Source organism: Delphinus delphis, chromosome 3 (assembly GCF_949987515.2).
Source record: "Delphinus delphis chromosome 3, mDelDel1.2, whole genome shotgun sequence".
NCBI classification, from domain to species: domain Eukaryota; kingdom Metazoa; phylum Chordata; class Mammalia; order Artiodactyla; family Delphinidae; genus Delphinus; species Delphinus delphis.
Genome location: NC_082685.1, coordinates 48,151,289 through 48,174,398, shown reverse-complemented (window position 1 = coordinate 48,174,398; position 23,110 = coordinate 48,151,289). Strand labels below are relative to the sequence as shown.

The 23,110-nt window shown below is 49.1% G+C and overlaps 1 protein-coding gene across 5 annotated transcripts in view; it reads left to right on the top strand.

Moving 5' to 3' along the window:
- Window positions 1–23,110, top strand: part of ABLIM3 (actin binding LIM protein family member 3) — a 144,985-nt gene that overhangs the window by 73,493 nt on the left and 48,382 nt on the right. For all 5 annotated transcript variants that reach the window (XM_060008574.1, XM_060008578.1, XM_060008575.1 and 2 more), the window contains exons 5-8: window positions 961–1,073; window positions 7,425–7,551; window positions 11,253–11,346; window positions 18,117–18,204. In XM_060008574.1, coding sequence (XP_059864557.1) covers window positions 961–1,073; window positions 7,425–7,551; window positions 11,253–11,346; window positions 18,117–18,204 — 422 coding nt within the window. The remainder of the gene's footprint in view (window positions 1–960; window positions 1,074–7,424; window positions 7,552–11,252; window positions 11,347–18,116; window positions 18,205–23,110) is intronic.

Here is a 23,110-nt window from a genome sequence, read left to right as displayed (position 1 = left end):
TCTTTGTTACCAGTTAGAGTAACTAACCAATTAGAGTTTCTGATTGAGACTAACGACACAGTGCAGAAGAAAATATTATCACCCAGTGGAATTCATTCATTCATCCAACCCTTAAGACCTGGAATCCCAGAACCATTGGAAGTTTGCACAGTAGGGTTCGTATGGTCTAAAGTGGAGGTTTTGTGAAGCCCCATGGAGAATAGGTGCCTTCCCAAGGTCATGCCGGGTCCTTTTACCATGAGTCAGTGCCTGGGCTGTGATGAGAACATGGCTCCCCTCCCTCCCTGGCACTCCCTCCATTGTTCATGTTGCTAATGTAAGGGCAGTGGAGCCACTGCAGGCTTACGGGGGCATAAACTCAGAGTCCACATTAACAGTCATCCCAGACCGCATGAGCGAGAGCTGCTGTGTGATGGGATCAGCTGTGCTGAGAGTTCTATGCGCTTTATATTTAGTTAGGGAGGCAGGACATGATGAGCTTGAGCCCCTGAGCTGTGAAACTCAAACTGTGCAAATGCAGGCGAGCAGAGGAAGAGGTTCTTTGAGGATGTCTAAGCTTCCTGTGGAGTGAAAGAAGGAAATTTTGGCAAGTTGGGGAGTTGAATGAGTTCTTCCTGACATACAGGGGATAGGTCAAGTTGGGATGGAAGAAGTCCTTCCAGGAAGAGGAAGTACCTCTGAGACATTTTTAGCCTCTTCATTATAGAAGAGAAATGTAAGCCCAAATAAGTGTCATGATTTGCCCAGTGTTCAAAAATCATGTAAACGGCCCAACTGGGTCTCCAGTTCCGGTCCTGGCCCTAACTGAGTGGTTTAGCCTGGCCCCGTGAACAGCACTTGAATGTACCTGGTGCTCTATGTGTGCTACCAAAGGTCTTCAGGCACATGTGTTGTCAAGTCACTTATAGACACAACCCTCTGGAGAGGTGGTGTTGAATTTCTCCTTCATCCCTCTTGCAGGAAGCCTTTCCCCATTGGAGACAAGGTGACCTTCAGCGGGAAGGAATGTTTGTGTCAGACATGCTCCCAGTCCATGACGAGCAGTAAGCCCATCAAGATCCGTGGACCAAGCCGTGAGTCCTCCCCACGGGGCACGTCGCCGTCCACGAGTGCCATCTCCCAGGGCTCTCCTGTCCCAGCTTCGCTAACGTTTCCACAGCCTGGAGGGAAGTGGGGGAGGTTCCCACCCTGGAGGACTCCTGAAGCATGACCCAGTTGGCAGACAGCCCAGACTCACAAACTTCCCAAAGCACAAACGCAGGGAAAACAGGCTGCCCGACTGTGAACAGGGATGGCCTGTGCCATGTGTTGGCCACTTGGGTGGTTCTCCTGGGATGAACAGGGCTCCTTATCTCCCCTCTGGTCCACACTCCCAAGGGCATCGCAACAGAGCTGATCAAGTGTTTTCCACCAGGGGCTGTCAAGTTTTACAAACTCCACTAAAGAAGAATATGCAGACATATCTTAACAAAAGAGGGAATATGAACACACCATTGTAAAGCAATTATACCCCAATAAAGATGTTAAAAAAAAAAAAAGGGAATATGAGAGAAGGCCACAAGGGCTGTGCTAGTGCCCCTTAGGGTGTGTTCCGTGGACCATGATATCAGCTTCACTGCAGGACTGATAAAAATACAGATTTCTGGGCCCACTCTGGACTTCTAGGAATGGGACCTAGAAATCTACAATCTTAATAAGCTTCTTGGGTGATACATTCGCTGCTCCTAAGACTGAGAACTACTGTCTAGGGATGAGGGGGACACTTGGCAGGCCATCGTAAAGGTCACGTTCTATCACCAAAACATAGATTGGGAGTTGGGGGGAACTGAGGATCAATAGTGCCTCGGAACAGTCATTCTGATTTGTGGAATGTCCATTCCATTCAAACGTGTCTAGCCGTAAGATATCCAAATCACTGTTCCAAGATGCCCTTGTCAGGCCACTGACTGCATGTGCTCACACACACACGGACACAGCCCCCTGGGTCTCGGTAAGCCAAGCTAAGCTCCGGCATTCTTTCATGTTACGTGACACTCTCACTGGCCTTGTCGTCAGAATCAATGAAAGCCCATTAGCATCTTGTGCGGCATCACTGTGTGGTATGGGGGCTGTTGGCCACGGCACCAGCAGAGTCAGCATGCTGAGGCTGTGTCCGGCTCAGGAGGGCGAGCACAGAATACGCCAAGTCAGCAGGGCTGAGCTCCCGGGGGCTCCATTAGCATGGGAGCCAGTGGGGAGGCTCCCCCACTTGCCCTTCCTTTCTTTTCAGTTGAATCAGATCTGCTCCCAGACTTTCCGTCCGTGTCTTCGGTGGGGCTCAAGAAAAATTGGCCGCTCTGATCAGGTTTCCATCTTGAGGTGGCTGAGTGCACACACTGTTATCCTTCATAACTCCTTGAAAGCGTCATCCAGAATGACAGCAAGGCTGGGGTGCAGGACCACGGCACCATGGCTGATGCTGCCAAGGTGCCCAGACACCAGTGGGACCACGTGTGAGTTCACAGAGGGAAGCCGGCTGGAGTCAGGAGGCTGCCATCCTTGTGTGTGAATGCACAGCCATCATGTAGCCTCCCTGTGGCTCAGTTTACCCAACTTTGTGGAAAGCAAGTGTATCAGTATTCGGGAATCAAACCAACATACGTCATAGTGTGTAAAATGCTCTCTAAATATAAAGTGAGGGATTTTGTTGGCTTGGAGGTTTAGTCTAGGAAACATCCCAAAGGAGAACTGAGAATAAGATTCCTGAATCTGCTATTACTTCACTATTACTTCACTCAGTGTTGCGTGTGCTGCGTGCCTTGGGGAATCTCAGACAGGTGGGAGATTTCCTCGGCTAAGTGCGGGAGCCCTGCATGGGAGCATGTCCACAAGAAGAGGCTGTGTCCACCATAATTCTGCAGATCAGGAGGTGAAGAAGGTGAGGAAGAGTGAGTGCAGAAGAGCAAGTGAGCGCGTGGGCCGTCTCCGGGGGGATGCCTAGGATCATGGCTCATCTTGTTACTCATGAAGTCTAGACATCCATGTGTGGAGCTACAGGGCATACGTTTCATAGAAATGTTTTCTCCCCAAAGGTGGTCATTATCCATGCTGTAAACGCAAGGCAGCCTCCTGACTTGAGGGGAAGTTGGAAGGTCTGCTTAGTTCCCCAAGGATGGAGGGAACTAAAACAAGATTCAAGAGAGTGCTAAGGGGAAGAACATATCATGGAGAAGGAAAATGAAAGCAGGAAAACTTGCTGTGTTCTTGAGCTACAGGACTGTGAAGTTTCATCCCTGGAATGTACAGACATTCTGGAAAAGCGGGAGCAGTATCTACTCAAAAGAGATCAAGAAGAATACTTAGGAACTGTCAAGAGAAAAGAATTGTATTACTTATCACAGGCGGAAGAAATGTTTCCTCACGGTTCTCACCATGAAGAATCAGGAGCAGAAGTAGCATCGGCACCATAAGTACCACCACCACCACCACCATCTTCACAATCACCCCCACCATCATTACAAGCACCACTGTCACCAACACTACCATCACCACTGCTAACATTGATTGACGGTGACAATTGCCAGGCACTGCACAGACCTCACTGAGAAGAATCAGCAGCAGTAGCACCACCACCATCACCACCAAAACCACCACCATCACTATTGCTAACATTGATTGGCCATTACTGTTGTCAGGCACTGCACTAAGTTTTCTATATATAGCATCTCATTTAATCATTATAATAACTCTACGAGGGAGATAAGAGTAGTGGTTTTTAGATGAGAAAACGAAGACTCAGACAGCATAAATGACTTGCCCAAAGTCACTCAGATAATGATAATGTAACTGGAATGTGAGCCCAGGCAGTCTGGCTTTGGAGCCTATTTCCTTAACACCCTATACCAGAGACATGACTTGCTAATAGGAAGGGTCCTGTCTCCCTGGATTAGTTGCCTAAAACGAGGTGGGGAGCTTGCTATGACTCACAAACCCACTTATTTTTGCTGATCTAAGTGGAATGAATGACACAGTCAAACTAAAAATAGTTGTCTGGGGTCTTTAGAGTCTCCAGTAAACTGAGGGATTTAGGAGGAACAAGTGGTGGCATCACACTTTCTGCCAACTGAAGGTTGTAATTTTGGAATAAAGAGGAACGTAGGAGGAATGGAGTGGACAGCTGGGTCTGCAGAATCCAACTTGGGACAGGGTGTGGTTTTCCTGACCCTGCTTATTACACCAGACCCAGGCTCCCGGATGGGGTGTTTGAGGCTCTGCTGCGTGGCCAAGAGTGAAAGTTGAGAGAAGAGGGAGGAAAAGGTCCTGATAAATATGAAGCTGTAGAGTGGAGGATGAGCAGCATAACATGAAAGGAAAAAGCATGTGGAGCAGGTAAGCCAGAATTCTCAGGAGGAATCAGCAGGCCTTCCTACGTCAGGAATATTGCTTCTGACCTCATATCAGAGATTGGATAATGCACAGAGTATGAGTTAAAAACATGAGAATAGGGCTTCCCTGGTGGCGCAGTGGTTGAGAGTCTGCCTGCCGATGCAGGGGATACAGGTTCGTGCCCCGGTCCGGGAAGATCCCACATGCCGCGGAGCGGCTGGGCCCGTGAGCCATGGCCGCTGAGCCTGCGCATCCGGAGCCTGTGCTCCGCAACGGGAGAGGCCACAACAGTGAGAGGCCTGCGTACTGCAAAAAAAAAAACAAAAAAAAAGGGAGGGTGAGCTGCTTACCCCTGGAAGCGATGACACAGAGGAAGGTGCCCACCCCTGTTGAGAATGCTGTAGATTCCTGCATTGGGTGGGACTTTGGCCAAATGCTCTGTGAACTCTGAGCCCCAGTGGAATCATTTAACCCTATCAACGAGGCCCACAGAGACACGCGGTCAGCATTTGTGGCCTAGAAAGCTGGACCAGATGCCTGAGCCCTTGGGTTTTACTGTTCGGAGCATGGGCAAGTCACTTCAGAGGCCATCTGTCTATAAAAGAGGAGGGGGTACCTGACCTCTCTAAACTATGACATTCTGAAGACTGTGATGATCAGGATGGAGTGGGGGTAGACTTATCCCAGGAGAAAAGAAATCCTAAAACTATTCTCCCAGCCCCCATTTGAAGGCCTGGGACTTGAAGCATTTTGCAATGGGAGACCTTCCTGCCCGCAGCTTGCACTAAGAGATGTTAGAAAGGTGCTGTGTGGCCAAGAGGCGCGGACTGTGGGAGCTGCTTCATACACACACTTCATCAGGGCCCAGACCCTCCCCACAGCCTGCTGGGCACACCGCTTCTTAGACACATGGACACCTCATCTCCTGTCCCAGGACAGGCTCCCAGCTGGATGTGAGAGCTTCAGCCAGCCTCTCCCAACTTGATAGCCGTCTCTTTTCTCACCACTGCTCCCAAGTATGCACTCGCTTTGGTGCCAGGAGGCAGGCTTGTCCTCTAGTAAACTTTGCACCATGACCCTTTCCTCCTCCAGAGTGGGACATCCGGTCGGCTAGGCCTGAATTTCCCGCTTCTCCCAAGTATCTTGGACACGGCCTCTATTTCCTGCCCCTCCGCAGACACTGATTGAGCAACAGGCAGACTCTGGGGCCCCCTACATTCAATATTGGCCCCAGTGCACAGTCCAGGGTGAGGGGAACGGAGAGCAAGGGCACCTTTCTGCTCTGGAACGATCTCATCAGACTCTTTAATCCTTGCTGCTTGGGGAGGCAAATGTTTGGTATATAATCATGTTGGGGAGGAGGTGTGTGTGGTAAGTTCTGTCCTTTGCCTGAGTGCTATGAGGCCTGCTCATTCACACTCATTCAGCAAATCTGCTTTGAGTTCTTAACTATGTGCTGAGCACGGTGCTAGGCAAGAAAATAGATTTAACCACAAAACACACAAATCACAAACAGGGCCCTTGCCATTGAGCAAAACTCTACTGTGCTTGGAGATCTTGATAAAATTCAGTAGGTAAGCGACAAGGGCTTAATTTCCAAAATATATAAACAGCTCATACAGCTCAACATCAAAAAAACAATCCAATTGAAAAATGGTCAGAAGACCTAAATAGATGTTTCTCCAAAGAACACATACAGAGGGACAACAGGCACATGAAAAGATGCTTAAAATCGCTAATTATTAGAGAAATGCAAATCAAAACTGCAAAAAAATGAGGTGTGACCTCACACCCGTCAGAATGGCCATCATCAAAAAGTCCACAAACAATAAATGCTGGAGAGGGTGTGGAGAGAAGGGAACCTCTTGCACTGTTGGTGGGAATGTATATTGGTGCAGCCACTATGGAAAACAGTATGGAGGTTCCTCAAAAAACTAAAAATAGAGCTATCATATGATCCAGCAATCCCAGTCCTTGGCATATATCTGGAGAAAACTCTAATTCAAAAAGATACATGCACCCCAATGCTCATTGCAGCAGTATTAACAATAGCCAAGATATGGAAGCAACCTAAATGTCCATCAGTAGATGAATGGATAAAGATGTGTTTTTTATATACACACACACACACACACACACACACACACACACACACACACACAATGGAATATTACTCAGCCATAAAAAAGAATGAAATAATGCTATTTGCAGCAACATGGATGGACATGGAGATTATCATAGTAAGTGAAGTAAATCAGGCAGAGAAAGAAAAATATCATATGATATCACTTACATGTGGAACCTAGAAAAATGATACAAATGAACTTATTTACAAAACAGAAACAGACTCACAGACATAGAAAAACTTATGGTTAACAAAGGGGAAAGAGGGGGATAAATTAGGAGTTTGGGATTAACAGGTACACACTACTATACATAAAATAGATAAGCAACAAGGACCTACTGTATAGCACAGGGAACTATATTTAGTATCTTGTAACAACCTATAATGGAGAAGAACCTGAAAAAGATACATATATATACATATATATGTAACTGAATCACTTTGCTGTACACCTGAAACTAACACAACATTGTAAATCAAGCATGTTTCAATAAAAATAAAATAAAATAATTAAAAATTCAGTCGATCTGGGTGGGGCCCACATTGCTGCACATTTCTGAGCTCCCAGGTGACACTGATACTGCAGGTCCCTGGGTCACAGAGACTTGCATGAGCTTAGTTAGCAACTCGAGAGCAGAAGCAGTGCAGGGTCCATTCTGGATGAACAGTTGTCAGGATGACCAGCAGGGAACTTTCTGGAGGAACCCTGGGAGGTCTGTCTTTCTCCCTCACACCAAGACCACTTATCAAGAGGCCAGGGCTCCGCTGGCCTTTCCCTCACCTGGCAGAGTCTCGACAGGTGCCAGTGCCAGGGTGGGAGCAGTTGTGGAAAAGCTGGCATTCCAGGAGGGGTTTCCTTGACTCAGGTGTGCGATGATGGCAGGACTCTAGGGGCCCAGGATGCTTTGCTCAGCACATCCTCTTGTCTTTGCAGACTGCGCTGGGTGCAAGGAGGAGATCAAGCACGGCCAGTCACTCCTGGCTCTGGACAAGCAGTGGCACGTCAGCTGCTTCAAATGCCAGACCTGCAGCATCATCCTCACCGGGGAGTACATCAGCAAGTGGGTTTCTCCCCCTCCCCGCCCCGCCCGCCTGGCCTCTGCATGCTCCCAGACCTGGCTGCACATGACCCTTGCCTGAGTCCCCAGCAGCATCTCCCTCTGTTTCCATCCAGCTACCACACTCTGGCCGCAAACAGCACCCCACACACCTTGGGCCCTCACGCGGTGCTTCCTCTGCCTCAGATACTCTTCTCTGCTCCGCACATGCTTGCTCCTCCCTTCTGGTCTCGGGTCCCACACCCTCTCCTCAGAGTTGGCCTCATTCTGCCCTATTCTTTTCCTTCATACAGGCCAACACCATTTGCAATTGTATATTTATCCATGTTAACTTTTTAGTAAGGTTAATAATACTAGCTACCATTTATTGAGCTTTTATTGTGGACAAGGAATGTACTAACTGCTGTGCACGAATTATCACTTTAAGTCCCATGACTACCCCCATGAGATATTTATCCCCATTTGAAAAGCTGTAGAAACTGTCTCAGGCAGTAAGTAATTTGCTCCAATGATTATATTTAGTGCCTGTCCTCACTAGGGCAGGACTTGTTTAATCCTCTGCTGCTGTGTAGCACAATGCCCAACCCATAGTCAACAATACAGTTGTTGAATGAATTGAGATAAGAGATGATGGACACACAGTTGTCAGGGAAGATGGCCCAGCCTACACACTGAGCACTAGACAAGCCCCCTTGTGCTAGGCCCTTGTGACCACGTTTACATACTCAAGTACCTAAAAAGAATTAGGGCCACAGACCCTCACAGCTTTGACACTTTATGATCCAGACACTTCTCAGATATCGCCTCTGGCCCGATGCTAGGACACAGTGAGCATGTAAATTTGTAGCATGCATGGTTTCTGCTATCAAAAAATAAGAGAGATAAGCTATATACATAAGAAACTGTGCCCCCAGGGGATACGTGATTGAGAGCTCAAGAGAAGTTCTGTTCTTTAAGACCTTTCCAATCATAAGTGACAGAAAACCCAACTCAAACTCCCTTAAAAAGCAAAAATGGGAGTTTACTGACTCATAGAAATGGGAAGGCCGCGGCATTCTGGCTTCTGGTATGGATGAATCCAAGGGCTTAAAGATGTCATTAGTACTCTCTCTCTCTCTCCCTCTCAGCTTTACCTTCCTCTGCATTTGTTTCATTCTCAAGCAGGCCCTCCCCAAATGGTAGCAAAGATGATCACCAGCAGCTCCAGGCTTTCATTCTAGCAGCTTCGTAAACCTGGCAGAGAGAGAGAGGCTTCTTTCCCAAGAACTCCAGCAAAAGTCCCACAGCTGCCTCTGATTTGGCCACCGGTGGGTCACATGCCCATTCTTGACCAATCACTGGCCAGGAGGATCTCAACCCTCGAGCCAGAGAGCAGCTGTTTGTGAGTTCTTCGTAACTGCGAGTGCGAAGGGGTGGTTCCCAGGAAAACCCAGGCGAGGTACTGCTGCTGGCAGAAAGGGAGATAGATGCTAGCTAGACGACCCTTTTCTGTGTCAGAGGTCTAAGCGAAGGGCTGTGACTATTCACTTCTAACTAGCAGAAGTGGAATCTGGAATATATGAGAGCTTTATGGAAGATGGTGATATTTGGGCCAGACCTTGAAAAGGGGTATAAGGTTTGAAAATGTAAAGAAGGAAAGCTTGTAGGCAGAATGCCCAGCCTGGGCAAGGGCAGGGAGGTGCTGGACACATCCATCCAGTTTGTGGGAACTCGGGTGTGTGCACAGGTGAAGTCCAAAGCTGCAGAGGTTGAGCTGAGGTCACAGCCCCGAGAGCTTTGAAGGCCATGTTAGTGGAGCTTGGCATGCACCTCTGTGCCCGCCAAGTAACGAGTGCCCTTGGTGAGTTGCCAGCCAGGAGTCCTTGAGTTTGTGAGCCTCAGTCCAAATTCTCTGGGGGAGTAAGGGTTTGCTCAGAGCTCCTCGCAAGCAGGTCCAGCTCAGATTGCCCACCACGCCTTGGGCCTCTGCAGCCGGACCCTGGGCTCTTCATCCATCTGCCAGCAGAGTGTCAGATGCTTAGAGGCCCTGGCTGTGGCGTTGATGCCCAGGTTAGAAGCCCAGCCCACTTGACCTCAGCAAGGGACTCAACTTCTCTGAGTCTCAGTTTCCTCATTTATAAAAACAGGGCTAAGAAGACGACCTGCCTCATAGGGTTGTGTCAGGGCTCAGAGATCTGTGCTTTGTACCTAATCAGTACCCGGTTAATGTTCATTTTTACCATCTGCGTCTTTTTAGAATCATGTATATTTCAAATTCCCGAAGGCCTCACAACCTCATGGGTCCAAATTAGGAGGTGTTGGCATTTATACCCAAATTTTTCTGGCTCATTGTGCCCGCCTCCTGACAAATGACTATCCCCCTGCAGGGTCACCCGCCCATCCCCACACAGTGTGGAAGGGTTGGGGGAAGGGGACGCTTGTCTCGTGGACCCACAGACAACAGTCTCACCTGGTGACTTTGCTGAGCACGGGTCCTCATTGCCAACTCTCCTTCAGGAAACACTGACGGCTCTGCTGCCCAGGGTGGGCTCCTAGCAGTGCCCACAGGGCAGCAGCCTGGACATGCCTGTTCTTTAGGCCTCTGTGTGTGTGAGCGAGTTCTGTTGCGTACGAAAGATGGCATCAGCACTTCAGAGAGATGTCATCAGATCTGGTCCTTAGAGCTAGGCAGGGCTGGAGCAGGGCTGAGCTCTTTGATGCTCCAGCCATCTCCACATGGGCCCTTGAAAGCTGAGCCCCAAACGTCCTCCTTAAAGACCCCCTCAGCAATCATGAGGATTCCCCTAGCTGCCATTTGCCAAGTACTCACTCTAGGCCGGGCGCTGTGCTGAGCCCTGGGACACGCTGGAACCATGTCCTTTAATTCTCAGGACAACCTGGGAGAAACCAGACCGTCTGGGTTTGAACCAGCTCCAGGTCATATGAATTGGGTTTTCTCATCCATACACTGGGGAGACTGATAATTCCAACCTCATAGGACTGCTGCAAGGATTAGATGAAATAACCTATGTAAAACACCCTCAGAGGGCCTGACACACACCAAGCAATAAATATCAATGGCTATTAGTAGTAGAGGGTCGTATAAGAATAACTAACAGTAATCTTATTACTGCCCAATAAGTTATCAGCACTGGGCAAGAATAGAGCACTTAGGAGGTGGTCGGGGGAGAAGGGGTTCCTGTTTTCTACTGGTCCAGGGGCACAATCAGATGACTGATCATATTGATGACCTCCTGGAAGGGAAACTGGCAGAGGCTGAGAGGGGGATAAAGGCTTTCCCCTTTGTGCCTCTGTAATGTGCCAAATGCAAATATTACCTATTCTAAATAAAATAAAATAAAATTTTATTTTTAAATGAATTTTTAAAAGAGCCATTTGGGGTAAAGGAAAAAGTAGGTCTGGAGAATTTGTGGGAGGGAGAGGAAGAAGAGTGGAAAAGGGACACTCACAGCCAGCAGCAGACCGGTGGTTCCCAGGCACGCTCAGGGAGTTTGTCAAGATGCAGGTTCCCTGGGATCCCCCCATCCCAGGAATCGTCTGATTTTGTATATCTGAAGGGTGTCTGGGGAATTGGCATTTTTAACAGTTCCCTGAGTGCTTCTAATCTTGGCCCAGTCACAGTTGCCCGCAGGTCTGGGAAGCTCCACGTGACACCCCCGTAAACCCCCCTAACTTCCTCTTCCTGTGTGGATTTCCTCTTGCAGGGATGGCGTTCCGTACTGCGAGTCTGACTACCACTCCCAGTTTGGCATTAAGTGCGAGACTTGTGACCGATACATCAGCGGCAGGGTCTTGGAGGTGAGTGGGTACAAGGAACTCTGAAGATGTTTGGGCAGGATGGCCTGTGACTCCAAAAAGTCATCCCTGAGGAAGGGGAGAGTCACCCCACATCCCTTTTTCCATAGCCTCTACCTCCCCCGTTTTCTCTACCCCAGCTTAGCTTGCTACGTAACCTTGAGCAGATATCTTCTCTGGGTACCCCCAAAATGAGGAGCTGGACGAAATTATTCCTTGTTCCAAAAATGCTGTGTTGGAAATATCAGTTGCTTCTCTAGATTTAGACCCAGCTCGATTACTGGGGAGTGACAATTATGATTTTCTTCCCAACCCTGCTTTATTTTTTAAGCATTTGGTAATGTGCTGATTTAAGAACCAGCTTGTCTAGCAGCCTATTCCCTAAGCCCTTCTTTGGTTGGTCCATCACCATGGCAACAGCTCTTCTCCACCTCTGATACACAGCTCGCTCTGCCATGACAGACAACCTGCAGCACCATTGCTGAGCCCTTGCCTGAGCCCTCGCCTGGGCCCTCGTTCGCTGGCCTTCCTGGCCTTCCCTCCCACACCCTGTGGGCCCAGGAAGCTGTCTTCCTATGCTTTGGGACCACCCACTTTGAGGAACCAGAAACAGGAAAGAGTTTGGTGCAAATGAAAAACAGTAGCCTAAGAGTAGAAACAGTTGGGTGCTAACTCATGCCCAGATTTGGGGTATCTTTGCCTTTCTAGGCCGCAGTTTTCTCATGTGACAGTGACTGAGGGACGACAGACTGGGTCAGGCCTTGCGAACAGAATCATTAATTCTGACTAATCTGGCCAGTCGGTTGTGGTTACCTGGAGTCAGCTGTGTGTTGAGAAGGCTTCTGCAGCCGCATCTCAGCTCAGCAGGAGAAAGTGTAGCAACCAGGAATGGACTCTCTGAGGAGATGCATTGAAGCTGAGCCCTGAGGATGAGCAGGAAGCTGCCATGTGAAGAGCTGGAGGAAGAATGAGCTTGACCCTTTCGGGGAACAGAGAAAAAGGCCAGTGTGCCTGAGTTCTGTAAATCAGGACTAGAGGAGGATGGAGTATATCCTAAAGGGCATGTCACATAAAGCTCTGTAGACCTGTTTAGAAGTTTCTGTTTTCTAGCAAGTGCAGTGGAAAGCCATTGGAGAATTTTAAACCAAAGAGCAGTGTAGTAAGATTGCTTTTACAAGATTGTAGGGAATCAGAGGGAATAAGATAAACCAATGCACAGAGTGGATAAACCATCAGACATTTCCAAGGAGCTGTAGGAGTGAGATGTGGAGGAAAAGGCATGAAACAGAAACATAGGGAGGGTTTGGGCCCAGGTTTCTGAAGGCCTGGTACCAGGGTGAGGAGTTTGTCATTTACGGGGCAACAGGGGCAGGGGTGTTGTAGAAAGGCCAAGCAGAAGTGACCTGCTTCAAGCTTCATCTTAGGGAGGATAACGTGATGTACATGGGCTAAATTTAGAGGAAAGAAACTGGAAGTGGGAGACCAGCGAGGAGCCCTTGACCCCCCAGGAAGGACTCGGGAGGTACAGTGGCAGTGGAAGGGGCAACCACCCTGTCTACAACACTGTGGAAGTAGAATTCCAGTAGTTTGCAACCATGGGGCAACTTGTAGACGTAACCATCAAAGGGAAGAGGCCAAAACTAGAACCAGAGTGTCAAGCCCAGGTGAGAGGAAGTCTGGTGTCACCATCCGCAGAACTGGGGGTGGCAGGGAAGGAAGCTGATCTGGGCAGAAACATACCGAGTTCTCTTTGGGGTGGGGTATAGCTGAAATTCCAGGAAGGTTTCAAGAGGACAGTGAGAATGTGCATCAGAGCTCAGGGACAAAGCTCAGGCCTGGAGGGACCAGTCTCAAAAATGCTAGGATTTGAATAATAGTCGGCACCATTGGAGTCATCAGGATTTCTGAGAGAGGAAGAGAAGTGGGCTCAAAGCAGCCTTGAGGAGTGGCTGCTTACAGGGGGCAGAAGGGGCTGAGAAGTTGTCAGAGCATGAGGTGCAGCCGTCGGCATGTGGGGGGAGATTGGGAAGGGGTGATGAGAGGACAGAGCTCCGGAAAAGATGGAGAGTCAGTCAGGGTGTTGGGCAGATTCTACAGAGCAGGTAGGGATGTGCCGGCTGAGGAAAAGCTGTGAGGTGTGGGGCAAGGTTACCTTCAGGAGAACCATTTGTTGGGTCTGCAGGATTGTGGGCAGGGGGCATCCACATTGCGGTGGGGTAAAGGGTCAGTGGCACGAGAGATCATAAAAGCAGACTTTTCGTTCGAGAAGGAAGAGAGTTCGATTACACGCAGGGCCAGGGCGGTAGACGGGAATTTGTCCCAACATTTCCAAGCTGCTCTGAAATCGTGTCGGTGGCTGTCTTTTCCCTGGCATGTTACTGTCATTTAGCATGTGAGAGCCTTCTCTTCTTGGGCAGCTCTTGTGACTGGGTTTCAATTGATTACATTTGTACGAGGCTCCGTTAGCATCTTGGGCGTGTTGATTTTTTTTTTTTTTCCTTAGAGCAGGAAGAGACTTTTAGCCATCAACTAGTTTACCCTCCTCGTTTTACATATAAGAAAAGTGAGCCCCAAGACATGTGGTGCTTTTCCCAGGTCACATGCAGAATTTCTAGTAAAGACAGAGCTGAAATCTGGGACTCCAGAGAGTGGAGTGGCTCCCGTATCCCACACAGATGCCAACAGCTCTCAGCTACCCAGGGCCTTTGAGGCAGTGCGATGTATGAAAATACACAGTTGGAGTGAAACAGACTTAGATTCCAGTTTTATCACTTCTAGCCATGAAACCTTAACCAAGTCACTTCCTCTCAGTCTTATTAGAGTCTTTATCTATCAATGGAGAATACTACTGTTATTAACTCCTAGTAGATATGTCAATGTGAAATCATAGAAAATATATATATTGGTCTCTGCCCCTGGTTCCTGGCACAGAGCTCCTAAAATCCTTCTAATTTCTTAAGTGATAAGAGCACTAGGGGCATATTTTGTTCTAACATTTGATCTTTGACCTCAGTTCCTACACACAGAGCTCCTAAATGGCTTGGAATTTTCTGAGGGATAGGAGCATATTTTGTTCTAATGAGGTGACTCTTGGTGGGCTCCTGGATGGGGGCTGGTCACCAGAAAAATATCAAGCCATGGTTAGAAGTTTAAACTTTCAGCCCCAATTCCCATCCTCCAGGAAGGGGAGAGGGCCTAGAAATTGAGTTAGTGATGGATCCTGCCTATGCAAGGAAGCCTCCGTAAATACCCCACAAGTACGGGATTCAGAGAGCTTCCAGGTTGGTGCGCAGGTGGAGGTTCTGGGAGAGCGGTGCACAGTGAGAGGGCATTGATGCCCCATTCCCCTGCCCACATACCTTGTGCCTCTTCTACCTGGATGCTCATCTCTATTCTTTATCATATCCTTTTGTAATAAACCAGTAAATGTAACTGTTTCCCTGAGTTCTGTGAGCCATTCTAGAAAATTATTAAACCCAAGATGGGGGTCATGGGAACGCTGATTTATAGCTGGTCAGTAAGAAATACAGGTGACAACCTGGGACTTATGATTGGCATCTAAATTGGGGTTGGGGGCAGACAGTCTTGTGGGTCTGAGCCCTTAACCTGTGGGGTCTGACGTTCTCTCCGAGTAGAGTGTCAGAATAAATTAAATTATAGGACACCCAGCTGGTGTCATAGAGAATTGCTTGGTGTGGGAGAAAAAAAAAAACACCCACATAGCTGGTGTCAGAAGTGCTATGAGTATGGTAGTAGTCTGAGAGTAAGGGACCAGCTAGTCAGGACTCTTTTGCTTGCAAGTACAGAGACTATACTCAGCTGGCTCAGACCAAAAAGGAAATTTATCAGCTCCCATAATAAAAACCCAGGAGGAGTTCTTACTTCAGGCACAGCTGGATCCAGCACTCAAACAAATGCGTTTGGAATATCTTGCCCTCTTGGTGCCACTTTCTTCTGTGTTGGCTTTATTCTCAGGAAGCCTCTTCTATATGATGGGGAAATTGGACACCATTGCTCTAGGCTTACATCCTATCAGCCAGCATTTCCGATGGAAGGCGAGTTTTCTCTTTCCTAATAGCTCAGCAAGCGTCCTGGGACTGGCCCTCATTGGAGAATCTCAGGCCCATCTCCAAACCAGTAGCTGTGACCATAGAGCTGGAATAACCACATGGATTGACATGGGGAATGGGTAGTCAATCCCACCAAGGAAAAGCTTGATGCTAGTTCTGGAGGAAGGAGGAAGGAGGAAGGATATTTGCCAGGCCAAAGCAACAGCTGCCCACTGTGAGGCCCAGTGCATTTCTGGGTACACAATAGGCACTTAATTAAATTCCATTTCCCCTTCCCATTCCCTCCCCAGGCCACCCCACAACCCCTGCTCAGTGACAGACCTCAACGTGCTGAGCGCCAGTCACACTCCTTCCTTCCTGGTCTGTGTCCTCTCCAAGGAGAACCACAGCCCTGTGTCCCTGTGCTGCCTTGCCTAACCTTGCTTGTGGTTTTCAGACCTCTCCAGTAGGGCCCCATTTTCCAGGTACTGATTCTTTGCCATTTTCTTCACTATGTTCTAGACTTTGGCTTGTTAACAGACAGAATGTCTCATCTTATCCCACTGACTTGGTTTTCCTTTTGCTGGTACCTGCTGCTCTGCAGCCTCCCTTCCCCACTCCCTCAGGTGGTTTCTAGTGCCATTCATGGCAGGATTGCTAGATGGGCACAAAGCCTCTGGCGGCTGGAGTGGGGTGCTGGGGCGTGACATTTAGGAAGATGCCAGCTTCAGTTTTGCCATCGTGCTGTTGCCATCCTAGAAACAGGTCTATAATTGAAATGATAAAGAGACACAAAGTAGGAAGAGACTACTATTTAAAACGATTATCCTTGTCATGGTATGGGAGAATCAATCCCACGACATCTCAGCTTGGGAAAATTAGCAGGCTCCTTCCAAAGTTTGAACGCAGTTTGCTTTGGTGATGATAAGAACATTCTGTCATTGGTGGGAGCCATGCAAACAACCAAGACTGAAAAAAAGGGATTTTGGATTTTTTTTTTCCTTTTTAAAAAATCTGCCCTTTCCACATTCTCGCTAAATTTTTAGAATAAATCAAGTCTCTCCAGAATAGATAAGTCCGTGCCCAACCAACCCTCCCCCACCCCCAAAAGATTCAGGGAGAAGCCTTCAGCATTATACAGTTATACTTTTTGAATTGGAAGGAACCCGTTAACATCAGACCAAGTGATGTCTGGGGGGGCCGTTAACAACATCCCAGTATCCATCAATTTCCCCCAGGTTATATCCCCCCCAATAAAACCCTGCTGTAACGTGCAACATATACCTTCAAAATGAGCCCCACCTTCCAACCCAATCGCTGCACCGAGCCCCTCCCATATAGCAGTTCTAGAGCTGCCAGTGAAGGGCCCTCATGTGCCAGGTCCTCTTGGCTGGGACCGCAGTGTCAGAACTGTCGGCCTGGAAGTGGGCACTGGGCTGGTGACCGGCCCTCCAGGGAGCAGCTCCAACATTGCTCCTGGCTTCCAGTGGGACCTTGAGTCACAGCCTTCTCCGAGGGTTGTTTCTTCCCCCAAGAGAGGAATTCTCAGCTGCACATCATTTCCATTTTTACTTGAAATAATGGGTAGGGAAGGAAAGTGGGAATAGGGAAGGGGGCTCACCAAAGTCAGACTGGGGTGAACTGGGGATGGGGTGGAGATTCCCAGGTACAGCAGTCATGGGACTTGCCTGAGGGTCAGAGACTCCCCAATAGGTCCTGGCTTTGTGGGTGCCCTTGTTTGTCCACTGAGCCCTAAAAGTGTGGCACTTTCACAATTTTTTCCATGCCTGTGAGCCTCGTGTGCTCATTCTTACTTAATGCTATAACTTATCTTCAAGTTGGTTCCTTTACACACAAGAAAACTTATGTAATATAACAGGAAAACCAGGATCACTTGCCATATTGCCAGTGACTGAGAAAATATAGCCCTAGTGGAGTCTCCAAGCCTCACATCTGTTCTTATTCTTAAAAAGGTAGATTAGTGGGCTTCCCTGGTGGCGCAGTGGATGAGAGTCCGCCTGCTGATGCAGGGGACACGGGTTCGTGCCCCGGTCTGGGAAGATCCCACATGCCGCGGAGCGGCTGGGCCCGTGAGCCATGGCTGCTGAGCCTGCACGTCCGGAGCCTGTGCTCCGCAACAGGAGAGGCCCCAACAGTGAGAGGCCCGCGTACCGCAAAAAAAAAAAAAAAAAGGTAGATTATTAAGTTTTGGATAGATGTTAAAGACATACTATACCAAACTGGTACTTTCTCCTTGGAAAAAGTCAGAAGAATTGATAGAGGATTAAAAAGGACATCTTTTTTTTTCACGGATCCAGTGTCATTAAACCGAAGGTCTCTGTGCCACTTAAAACCATGTCAGGTACCTCTGGTGGTAAGGGCTCATTCTTGGGGACATGCTGGGATGTCCTCAAAGTAAGGCTGTTTTCTCATCTGGAAATAAGGAGGTAGGACCAGTGGGCTTCAAATGGCCCTTTCACTGCTGGAATAGAAGTACAGGTGTCCAGGGAAGTCCCCTGAATGCCATCAGATACGCATGGTATGGAATCACCAAGCTTCTGGTGAACTTTTAGACTGCTCTGGACTCCCCTGCATAGACTCCCAACCAGCTTCAGGGCCATGAAGATGCCGTCAACACTAATGAGTTAGGAAATGTTCAAACCCAACCTGCCCCACTGGATGGCAGCCCCAGCTCTGACCTCTTTTATCTTTTTATTTCCATAGGCAGGAGGGAAGCACTACCACCCAACCTGTGCCAGATGTGTACGCTGCCACCAGATGTTCACCGAAGGAGAGGAGATGTACCTCACAGGTGAGCAAACCTGACCCTCTGTAAGGCATTCCTATTCCCTCATGAGTAGAAAGGAGATACGGTCTCCTTCCATCTCAGTGTTGTCTGTGCTTTTGGCTTGTCCTCAGAATTGTGATTCATCTGCCCCTCTCTGGGTGGTTCGGGAAAGTTGCCGGTGTGGCTAATGTGAAGTGACGTGTAATCTGCCTTCTGTCCCTGTGTGCCTCCACCGGCTGCTCGGCTGGCCTGCTTCCCTGGCAGTTCTCTGAGCAGACTGCCCTGGCTCTGCCAGTGGGTGGGAGGTTGAGCTGCTTGGGGCCAAGGGGTCAGAGAACAGGAGGATGTCTGAGTTACAGAGTGTCTGCACCATCACAGCCCCCACACCCCCACCTCCCTCTCCCATCCCTTCCCCCCCATCTCAGAGCATCCCACCGGGCTGCTGCTTAGTCTTCCCACAGACTCTCAGGATGCACCAAAAGGAATGGGAGGGAACCAAGAGTCTCCAAGAAGCAAATCGGAGCTGCTTTCCCTCTGCCGCTTCCCGGGGTCCAGCCCTCTGACCCCAGGATCCTCGCACCAGTCTCCTAATTAGTCCCCAGGTGCTGCTCAGTCCTCCATCCTCTGCCCAGTCCATCATTCCCAGGCATTACAGTGTTCTCGGCAGAGCCCTTTCGAGAGGTCTCCAGGGCCCATCCCTGCTCACCCGTGAGGTACACACACTTCAGCCTAGGAGTTAAGACCCTCTCACTGAGGGCTCAAACTGCCTTGAACAAACTCAACACTTCAGCTGCCCAAGCCAACTTCCAATCATTCCTTCGTCCATTCAAATACTCTTTCTCGAGCCCCCACCAGGTGCAGGCTCTGCACCAGGGTCCACAGTGAATTCCAACCTCAACCCTACCTCCATTGCCCTGTAGTCCAGGGGGGAGGTGGACCATGGTCAGTAGTCACACAAATACCTGTCAACTGTGAGCAGCTGTACGAAGGGGAGGAGTGTGGGACTGTGAGAGCACATGACGGGGTGGGGAGGGCAGCAGGGAAGGTTCCCTGACAGTGGGCTGGGAACTGGGGTTCAAAGGACGAGTGGGTGTTAACTGGGCAAAGAGGGGAGGGATGGGATTCGCCAACCTGAGGGCACTGAATCTGCCAGCCTCTGGCAGGGGGGGTGGTGAGGAAATGGCAAGTGTGGGAGACCGAGAGGAGCCAGTGTGTCCGGGTGCAGCCAGAAGGTGAGAGATGAGGTGGGAGGTGGGCAGGGCTGGCCAGGCTGGACCTTGTGGCAGGGACGGTGTTCAGCCCCTCGGATGATCTCATGGTCCTGGTGCCTCCGAGTAGATGCTCTTCACCTGCGTCCTGAACACTGTGTCCTGTGTGCCTTACTTTGGAGCGCCTACCATTGTAGGCTCAGTTTAGGCACTGCCCACTTCAGAAACTCCCCAAATGGCCCCAGCCCCACCCACAACTCACTAGTCCCTCCTCCTGCAACCCCCTCAGCCCTTTGTTTGCACCTGGTCCCCTCCAGCTTGCATTGAGCCGTTGGCCATCTCCCTGAGAACCTTGCTTCTGACGTTGGCCCCTCAGCCCTGGCATTGACCCACATGCGCTCACTCTACAGGTGATCGCTGTTGGCTGAATTGCTGTACTAGCCATCCGCAGCTGTTTGAATAGCCGTCTTGGGGAGGGCATTTCTTGGGGAGAAACCTTCCTCCCAGTTTCCCCACAAGGCAGATGGAAGGTCAGGGGGGCCATTACAAGGAGCATATGTTCCTATCAAGCTTGTCCTAGCCACACATGCCCATGCCAGGAGTTCCCTCAACATGTAATGAATCCCCTTTGCCTAGAGCCAGTTTCTCAACCTCAGCACTGTTGACATATGGGGCCAGATAATCTTTCCGTGTGGAGACGTCCCTGTGTACTACAGGGTGTTTGGTAGCATCCCTGGCCTCTGCCCACTAGATGCCAATAACGTACCCCTTCTCATTGCGACAACCAAAAATATCTCAGACGTTGCCACACGTCTGTCCCCCAGGAGGCGTAATCAACCTGGGTTGAGAACCACCAGCCTAGAGCTATTCAGCAGAATCTCATGCCACCTCCTAGGAGGGTTAGAGCAGGGTTCCTTTGTTGGACTGAGCGAGATGACCATTTCTAAGATGCTGTGAGACTCTACAGCTACTTACTTGTATGTACAGTCTTGCAGGTATTAGAGGTGAATCGATCCCAGGAGTCACTCTAGGCTGTAAAGTAACAGCCCTCATTGTATAGATGGGGAAAGTGAGCCCCAGAGACACGAAGAGATTTGCATGAGAGCTCAAGGGTACAGGGGGCAAAGGGGGACATGGCCTTATGACTCCCACTCCAGGGCTCTCCCCATCTTGCCTCCTGAGACCCGAGCCCTGCCCGCTACTCTGATCTCTGAAGGACTAGGCCTCCCCCTTTCCATGAGCACTGATCCCTCAGTGCCTGGGTCCCTGAGTGGTTCCTGCTGCAGGAACATGCAATTACATGCTGGGAAGCCCACATGAGTCTCAGCAAACTGTGTGGTACCTTCATGGACCCTGAGAATCTGGACTTTGTGCTTGGTCTGAAAGTTTGTTGCATGAATTCCTCTCCCCCTTCTTTGATGAAGATATTTCCTAGTGTTGAAACTCCTCTCATGTTCATATCACGAGAAATCAAGGTCTTGCCCTTACTGCCTGAATTACCAATCCTAATCGCCCATTTAGTGCTTTGAATCCTGGCTCCACTGTTTAGTAAGTTTTTGACCTTGAGTAAATCTCTTAACTCTCTAAACCCCTATTGCCTAGGCCATAAAATGGGCTAGTAACAGTCCCTATAATATAGCAATATAGTAAGTTCCTGACACACAGAAAGCTTTTAGTTCCTTCATGTAGCAGATACCTGTTGAGCACCGCCTGTGTGCCCAGTGCTGTCCTAACAACCAGAGACGTAGCCGTGAGCAAGTCCCACAAGTTCCCTGCTCTCCTGGGGCTCACATCCTCATGTATCAGTATCTTCTAAGCCCTGCTTTGGACCAGAACTTCACAGAATGCTGAAAGAGTTAAGTGATGGGGTAGCTTTGTCATCATGAGAGAGAACGCACAATCAAACCTTCAGCAGAAATGCCTCCAGGACGTGGAGACATTCTTGGTGATAAAGAAGAGCCTGTCACCCCCCTCCTTAATTATCCCCATCCCTACCCCCGACCCCAACCCGGGCTTCTGGGAGAGTGGGAGTAATTGTAGGGCATTCAAGGACCTGCCTCGAGGGATGCTGAGTGATCCTGGAATGAGGGGGTCCAGGCCATCCGCTGCTAGAGTCATGCTGACTCGGGCTGTGGGCTTCTCAGGGGTGGAAGCCACCAGGGGTTTCTGCTATCACTGAAAGCTGGCCTTGTGTTTGCCTTGGACGCCCTCTCCAGGCAGGGGTACCAAGACTCAAAATTATATTCCCCAGAAATGGCAAGAAAACTGTCCTTCCAGGCAGCATAGGCGTGGTGAGAACCAGCCAGGAGGACACCTGGGTCCAAGCACCAGCACTTCTGCTAATGGGCTGTGACCTTGAGAAGTAACTTCTTTCTCTGAGGTCTCTTCCTTCACCTGTAAAATAAGGATAATTACACCGTCTTTCATTCATCCACTCGAACGGAGGGCATGTTTGTGCCAGGTGCCCTGAAATGAACGAGGCAGGGGTGCTTGCTTCCGTGGTGGAGTTTACTCTCAGTAGCGGGAGACCGACTTTAATCAAACAGAAGTGCAAACACGCAGTGACAAGCTGCGATGAACGCTGTGAAGGGGAGGTTTGAGAGTAACTGGAGTATGTTATAAGGCTCCTCATCTAGTCTGGGAGGCCCGGAGGGGCTATGCCGAGGAAGGGAAATTGCAAGCCAAGACCTTGACATTGAGTAGGAGGTGGGAGCGTGAGGGGGGGAGGGAAGAGTGTGGCAGCAGAGAGAACAGCAGGTGCGAAGGCCCACAGGGCAGGAAGCATTAACGCGGTGGAGAAACCGAGGCAGGCCCACATACCGGCTGCGCAGAGAGCAAGCGTTCTCCACAAGGGCCTCAAGAATATTAGAGGGGAGGACGAATGTGAAGATGCCAAGTGCCCCACAAAGTGACGTGCACACAAGAGAGTGGGTTAGGAAGCCTGCAAATCTTACAAACCCTGTCTTGTCATTCCCGTGGCCGGACATACTATGTAACTGGCAACCAGCCTCAGGAGGTTCTTTTGGTCAGTTTGTTTGTGTTTTAATTGCTATGTAATGGCTTTCTGATGGACTCTAATTGGGAGAAGTCTGACATCTGTCTGGATAAGAATTTCCGGGGCGCCAGGAGACAGGAGCAAGTTTTCTTTTATTTGTTTCAAGTTCTGTTGTGCAGTCTTTTAACTGTTTTTGTAAAGTTGCCAGATTTCTAATCTGTTTTTTGTCCAAACCCTTCATTTGGGCTTCACCAGGAAATTAGGTCACTGATTTTATGCAGCAAAATATTAACCAAAATGCTGCAGGTTAAGGGCAAAACTTATACAAATATCACAAAGGTTACAGTTGCTGGATCTGTGGGAATTTTTCTAAACCCAAAATGTGGTTTGTGAGATAGATTTTGCTCTTGTTCTAAATGTGCCTGTACCTGGGAAAAAGGAAAGGTAGGCTTTTTTCTCTCCTTCTGTCTACACTAAATGCACTCCTATTCTGCGGACCTGAGACAGAGCATAACACTGGAAACATAGGATTTAAGCTGTATGTTTTCGAATAAGTCTCTGCTCTCATTTGTATATTTAATTAAAACCTACCAGGCAGGAAATTATTTATGAGATCCTAGGACAAATCTTGCTGCTAAGGAAAAGTATTATAACAAATTGTAGGTCCTAATAATAATAATAATAAATGCCACCAGCTGATATATGCTGAGCATTTACTATGTGCCAA